Source organism: Alligator sinensis, unplaced genomic scaffold, assembly GCF_000455745.1.
Source record: "Alligator sinensis unplaced genomic scaffold, ASM45574v1 scaffold131_1, whole genome shotgun sequence".
NCBI classification, from domain to species: domain Eukaryota; kingdom Metazoa; phylum Chordata; order Crocodylia; family Alligatoridae; genus Alligator; species Alligator sinensis.
Window position 1 is genome coordinate 4294301 of NW_005841830.1, and position 6800 is coordinate 4301100.

At 47.1% G+C, this 6800-nt stretch overlaps 1 protein-coding gene across 1 annotated transcript in view; it reads right to left on the bottom strand.

Moving 5' to 3' along the window:
• The window catches only part of EPCAM (epithelial cell adhesion molecule), a 16872-nt gene that overhangs the window by 2854 nt on the left and 7218 nt on the right, over nt 1–6800 (bottom strand). The window contains exons 3-7 of the mRNA XM_025206037.1: nt 5862–5987; nt 2291–2531; nt 1906–1968; nt 1002–1065; nt 135–249 (exon numbers count right to left, since the gene is read on the bottom strand). Of these exons, the coding sequence (XP_025061822.1) occupies nt 135–249; nt 1002–1065; nt 1906–1968; nt 2291–2531; nt 5862–5987 (609 nt within the window). The remainder of the gene's footprint in view (nt 1–134; nt 250–1001; nt 1066–1905; nt 1969–2290; nt 2532–5861; nt 5988–6800) is intronic.

Here is a 6800-nt window from a genome sequence, read left to right on the forward strand (position 1 = left end):
ACCTGAGGATGAAAAGATGACACACCATTACTATGAAGTTAACAATAATCCACCCAGACAGTGCTCACCAGTAGACTATAGAACTATAGTAGACTATAGAGCTGAGTATAGGAATCTCTTGAAAGCCAACTATTTAATTATACTTACATCTTTTTCAAAGTAATAAGCAACATCAGCTATGTCCACATCTCTAGTAGACTTTTGGGAAGCATTCTGTTTCAGTTCAATAATGACAAGAGGCTTTTTGTACTGCAAAAGTAAAATAAGTACTGATTACATTTTGTTGCTTCCTTAAGCAGCTGTGTATACTTTACAATCCAACCTATTAAATTCACATTTAAAAGCAATACCACCAATTTAATATTTATAAGAATAGTTAGGCTCTTGGTCAGCAGTTTTTACAGGTATTAAGACGGAGACCTTGGAAAAAAAGAAGAAAGCATATTAGCAATGTTGCTTAACTATTATAGTTGAATCAAATTTTAATTGGAGAAGGAATTAAAAATTCCTTTGGAAAATAAAACTGCTAAGGACCTGTTGCAGTCTGTTTGCAATACAAATATAGAAATATCTTGAATAGCTCATGAAGAGATTGCAAGGAGATGACTTACAGGAAGGGAAGTTGAACAGTTAGAGTAGCTGTTAATAAGCAAGGACAATGCTATTTTTGAGGGGAATAGATTTCCCCCCACCCCTCATTCTTCCCCAAACAGAGAACACAATCAAACCTACTCTTGCCAGCACAGAGAACACTATATTACAAAGGTTCCATCATCCTAATAGAAACAGAATATTTCAATTTAAAACAGTGCAGTGCATTGTCTCCCTTCAATGTAAGCATTTAGACACTGACAAATTAAGCATTCAAACCAAAAAAAAAAAAACAAACACCAAAAAACCCAACTAAAAACCAGAAAACACCCACTCACGAAAAACCACACACACACAGCCAATATAAACCTTACCTGGACATATTACCAAAAGGGGTACGCATCTCTTACCTCAATATAGTCTACATATTTTTCATCCAACATGTACCGTGTTTTCAGCAGGTCTCTGAGGGCTCTGTAGAAAAACAAAGTCAAACTAAGTTTGTGTAGGAGCCAGGTACCATTCAGTACTTTCACTGTCAAGCGCAGAAAGTAGCATAAGGAAATGTTTACATGTTACATGCTGCCAGTTACTGCTACAATTGGCACTTTAATTTGAATATACAGTAGAAGTACTGTAAAGGTCAAATTAAACCTAGTAAGGTAACTCAGATATTTTCACTATTCAGAATTTTCAGTGCTTTCCCCCTCTTCAGTTTCAACTCATGGAATCAAGGAGTTCCATGACAACGTTAGGTTTTACTAAAAGTCTCCTAACCCCTTGGGCATTTAGACACACAACTTTTTGTCCCACGAGGCACCAGAGATCCACCAATTAAATCGAGTCTGCTCTGCATGCGAGCTGTGCTGTGCCGCGCCGCATGCAGTTGCATAAAGCAGAGAAACGCATGTTGGCACGCAGAAAATGGCACCAGTGCGCTTTTGAACTAAAATGCTTCTGATGCATTTTAGTTCAAGAGTGCACCACTGCCTTTATCTCAGCGCTGACGTGCATTTCGCCACTTATGCAAATGCTAGCTACGCAGTGCCAAGTGCTTTTTAAAGCGCCTGGCACTCGCACGTGAAAATATGCCACTTGTGCCTGGAGGAAAATAAATATGCCACAGCACCATCATACTCACACCCCTGACAGTACAACCCAAACAACATCTATATGACTTAGGACACTTGTTTCTGGGGGCTCCAACACTGGAGAATGTAGGACTGGCAATACAATATTTACACTTAAAACCATGACAGACACCCACATCTGCAAGATACAGTATACTCAAGCATTTTAAATTTTGATACAAACCTCTCTAGAGAATAAACATCAACATCTCCTCTGCTCCCGTGTTCCGTTTCAATGATGATCCAGCTGAAGTATAAAAAAAGCCACGTGGTTACTTTAAATGAGAAGTCAGGCACACAAGAGCATCACAAAGTTTAAGTTCAGGTTCAGATATCACTATTAATAGGGTTTTTCCCTCATATTATAGAAAGCATATAAAGAAGTTTTTGGCTTCTCCTGTACATTCAAGCAGACCTGAGGACCAGTATTCAGCTGTGTTAGAAACAAAGCCTGTGAGTAAACAAAAAGGCAAGGACTACTTAAATAGGGTAGATATTTGTTGGATTACAAAAAAGCACAGCAGGTATATTGTTACGTAAAAGACATTACATCCTGTTAAGGGACTTACTGTGTTCTGACTAGTTCGGTGCATTTGAAGTCTTTGTCACCCTTCTCAGTTCTTCTTACACCAGCTGTATTCACACACCAGCAAGAGGAATTATCACACTGCCTGGCCTTGAATATACCATTTTCTTCACAGTCAGGATCATAAATGCCATCGTTATCAACAAATGCATGTTTTGGTCGGTCACGACGACCGTGCTTCATGCCCGCCATTTCTGCCTTCATCAGTAGACATTTTGAGGTCACTTAAAAATAGTAAAGAAAAAATAATAATTTTGAGACCTAGCAAAATACAAGAGTTTCAAGACATTAGCGACCATTTCTGGTTTGCTATCTAGAAATGGATACTATATAGAAAAACAAGTTGAATTTTTCTGCCTAAACAAGATTCAAAGGTCTACCTAAACTCAGACTAGTGTACATATAGCATCCAGTTTCTGTATTCTGCAAACAGACAATGAATGAAATCATGTGACCAGCATCAAATCAATTTACTTTCAGACTTCAACACTAAACAGGCAAGTATCCATTTATAGTTGGGACAACTGGCAACATCCTCCAGTATGATGCTGGACCTCACGCCCATGAGGGCAGAGACCACAGCATGTTTATTATGGTAGGGCTGACCCTAGAACAGGGCTGGGCAAAATACAGCCTGTGGACTAGATCCAGCCTGCTGGCCCAGCCCACAGCTACCACTCTGAAACCTGGCACCTCTCCATGCTCCTCCCTCTCCAGTGCAGTAGGTTCAGCTTCAGTGGACAGGCAGTGACCCCTCACCTCCTCCCAGGAAGGAGCACTGGGGAGAAGAAGCTGGATGTTCCTGGCCAAGCTTCTACCCTCTCCCCACATCAGGGACTCCCAACAGGGGAGGGGGCACAGGAGATAGGGGGTGGGGAGCCAGGGGTGGGGTCGGGTCAGGCAGAGCGTGGAAGGGAAAGAAAGTATGAGTGAAGTCACATTGCTTGCCTCCACTCCCCACAAAAGGTCCCAAAATGCCCAGCAGTGACTCCAGAGAGGACAAGGTGGGAGGGGAGTGAAGGAATTTCTTCAGGGCAGCGCATGGCAGCAGTAGGAAACCAGAAAGCAACAGCAGCAAATTGAACTAGGCAGGGAATGATGGCTCCTATGTCTTGCCACATCCCCCAAAACCCGCCCCCCCTGGCCTGAGATGGGTTGGCCATGCCCCCCAGGCTGCAGCTGGGATCAGGGATAGGAGATGGGGGAGAAGAAGGGAGCAGGTCACCAGGCCTCCTTGTTCCTACCACTTGGCACCAGGTGGCTACAGCCCCAGGCTCAGCTTTGTTCCCCTGAAATGCTGACTGTCTGCTGGATACACACACACACACACACACACACACACACAGAATGGACACGAGAATACACAGGGCACAGGATGGACACAAACATGGACAGGAAAAAAAAAAAACACAGGAGACACAGGGACACACAGGACAAACATAGGAAAAAACAGGGACAGACACACACACGGAATAGACATATACAGGACACACAGAAGGGACACTTACACCCACACACTGACAGCCTGGGCAAAGTCTGTGTTACTGTTGCTCACTTATGTAACTTGCTCATTGAAAAGCCCACTGATCTGTTTTTTGGTTTCATTTTGTTTGTATTTTTTTAATATTTTATAGCAGATGTTTGATGTTTAGTGTGTGTGTGTGTGTGTGTGTATATATATATATATCTATATATCTATAACTGTTAAAATATCTTCTCAAAGATGTTGTATGTGTGGCCCTTGACAGCTCACCAAATCTTAAGCAGCCCTCTAGTCCAAATAACTGCCCACCCTTGCCCTAGATTTTTCACCACTGCAGGGAACTGACTAATGACGACTGATCAGCTCTTCCAAACTTATGGCCTACAGTAGGTGTTGTTAGAGCACCTGGCCAGCAGGTGGCAGGGGAACTGGTTTGCACTGAGCCAAGGATTACCCTGGAATGAAACTGGGAAACAGACTTCTGACCCAGCTGTGTAAATTGCATCCATAAATGGCAACTGATTTTGTAGTAAGTGAGGTATGTCTGCATTCTATAATGTTTTAGCCGCTCTATCAGTACACCCTCCCAAAGAGCCACCATGTAAATTCACATGTGGAGCTCTTTAGCAGGAATCAGCAAAGGATTTAAAACAATCATGTGCACTGCCATAGATGTGCATGTCAACACAAACAATTCTTTAGATTGGATGTAAACCTTTAAGTTTTAAGGCAACTAGCAACTAGGGGTGCACCAATAGAGACTTTTGGGACCCATACCGATTGCCAATATTTAAGGAGGCATATTGGCCGATACCAATCCGATTTCTGATACAGCTGCCTCCAGCTGGTAAGTCCAGTGTGGTGGAAGGGGCACACGGGAGCAGATCAAGGCTCCTCTCCACCCCCCCACCCCCGCAGCAAGGGAGGGGACAGGGCAGGCGCTACCCAGGGAGAGGGAAAAGCCCGAGCCGTGGCTAGGGCGGGGGAACGATGATGATGAGGACGACAATGACTTGCAGGCATTGAGTGAGCCAGAGCTGAGTTGGGTGGGAAAAGCCGGAGCCGTGGCTAGGGCGGGGGAATGATGATGACGAGGACGACAATGACTTGCAGGCATTGAGTGAGCCAGAGCTGAGTTGGGTGGCTGGCAGCAGTGAAATCTGGGGTGGATGCAGCATCCTCCCAGCGCCACCGGAGCCCACTTCAAGCCCAGCCCCTGCTGAAAAGAACCATGCACAGCCTCGGCTGCAGCCTGTCCTGTCCCGCCCCACCCCATACAGATCCGGGGAGCACACCCTCCCCCCCTCCTCCCCATGCCCTCCCAGAGTGCAGGCAGCTGTGGGAGCCACCTACTCCCTCCATGAGCTGCCGTTTCAGCCCCCCTCTGCCCTGGCAGCACCTGCCCCTGCTCCCTCCCTCACCACAGGGGGTGGTGATCTGCCCCCTTCCCCTTCCACCACACTGGACTTACCAGCTGGAAGCAGCTCTCCACACTGCCAGCTGTGCTACAGCTGCACACAGCATGGGCATTTATTGGCCAAATTATTGGCCTCCTCAGGCTGATATCCTATACAGCCAATTTCTTTATATCTGATATTTGATCGATGCATCTGTGCACCTCTACTAGCAATCAAGTTAGAAAGAAGCTATTCCCTATTATTCCTTAAAAAACGTACTTACCCAAGTCTTACACAACTTCAAATTGAAGAGAACCTTTCTAATAATTAGGTTTTATACATGAAAAATTATAAATTTGTTCTAGAATCCAATTAGTGGAAAGTCATCTTATACTTTGCCCCACCCTTCCCCCAAGCCTTAGCAAGCGCCTGCCCTGGGCTGCTACTCAAACCCAAGACCAGCCTTCACCCCCCATGTCAACTAGGAAAAAAACCCTGGTCTTGGATTTGAGTAAACATGGCACCCATTTTGAGGTCTTCCTCCCATTTTTCCACCTGGCCCCATTGTCTGAGCAGACACCAGCCCAGTTAGATGCAACAGGTAACAACTCTACTGCCTGAAGAAGTGCCTCGCAACTAGCACAAACCAGAAGAGCCGAGTCTGCTCTACTTACAGGTATTGCAGCTCACAGAGACATTGGAGCCGAATGAGAGGCACTTGCATTCCTCACCCTGCAGAACACAGTTGACAACCCGCTTGTTGGTTTTACACTCGCAGCCTGAAGGGCAAAAAACAAGTGCTGTCAAAAATCAAAGAAACAAAGAGACAAAGACTGCATGTGTGACTGGTACCCCCTGAGTCAGGGGGGCACTTGCCCCCACAGCAGCCAGTCAGCAACCGGGGGGTCCCCCACAGCTGGTCGCACGCGCCAGCAGGGGGACAGCAGGGATGGCTTCTCCTGGTGCTGCCACTCCCCAGCTGGTACACTAAGGGGGAGCCACCAGCACTCCTGCCTGCCCCCTGCCTATCCGCTTAAGTGGGGAACGCTGGCTACCAGGGGGTGCACCAGTGCTCTCCGAGGGTGCACATGCACCCCCTACTTGTTCCCACTGACAAAGAGAGAGAGAGCTAGACAAGCCCAGGTGACCCCCCCCCTCACTCCATGCTGCTCCCCCCTCTGCAGAAGGGGAGCAGAAACAGAGGCAGGACCTGCAGGCAACAAAGAAGCAGAGTCCATTATAAGCGGACTTACAATAAGTGAACTCAGGCTTGCTTTTGGTTGGTTTTTGTTTTTTTTAAGTCGCTTTAATTTTTTTTTGAGCAGGGCGGGTTGATAGGCACCGGCACTCCCCTTTCCTGGAAACGGGTTAAGCTGGTTTTGAGAGGCAGCGCCCTGTTTTCTCCCCAGGCTTGGCAGGGAAGAGGCAGGAAAGCCGTGGCGGGGAGGTGCCCAGCCCCGCAGGTGTGCGGGCAGGAGGAGCCCCAGCGCCCCTGGCAGAGCGCGGAGGGGCCGAGGCGCCCCCCAGGGGGAGCTCGGACCCCTCACACGTCACAAAGGCGGCGGGGACAGGCCCCACCGGCCCCTCCCCCACGCGCGCGGGAGCCCCCAGCG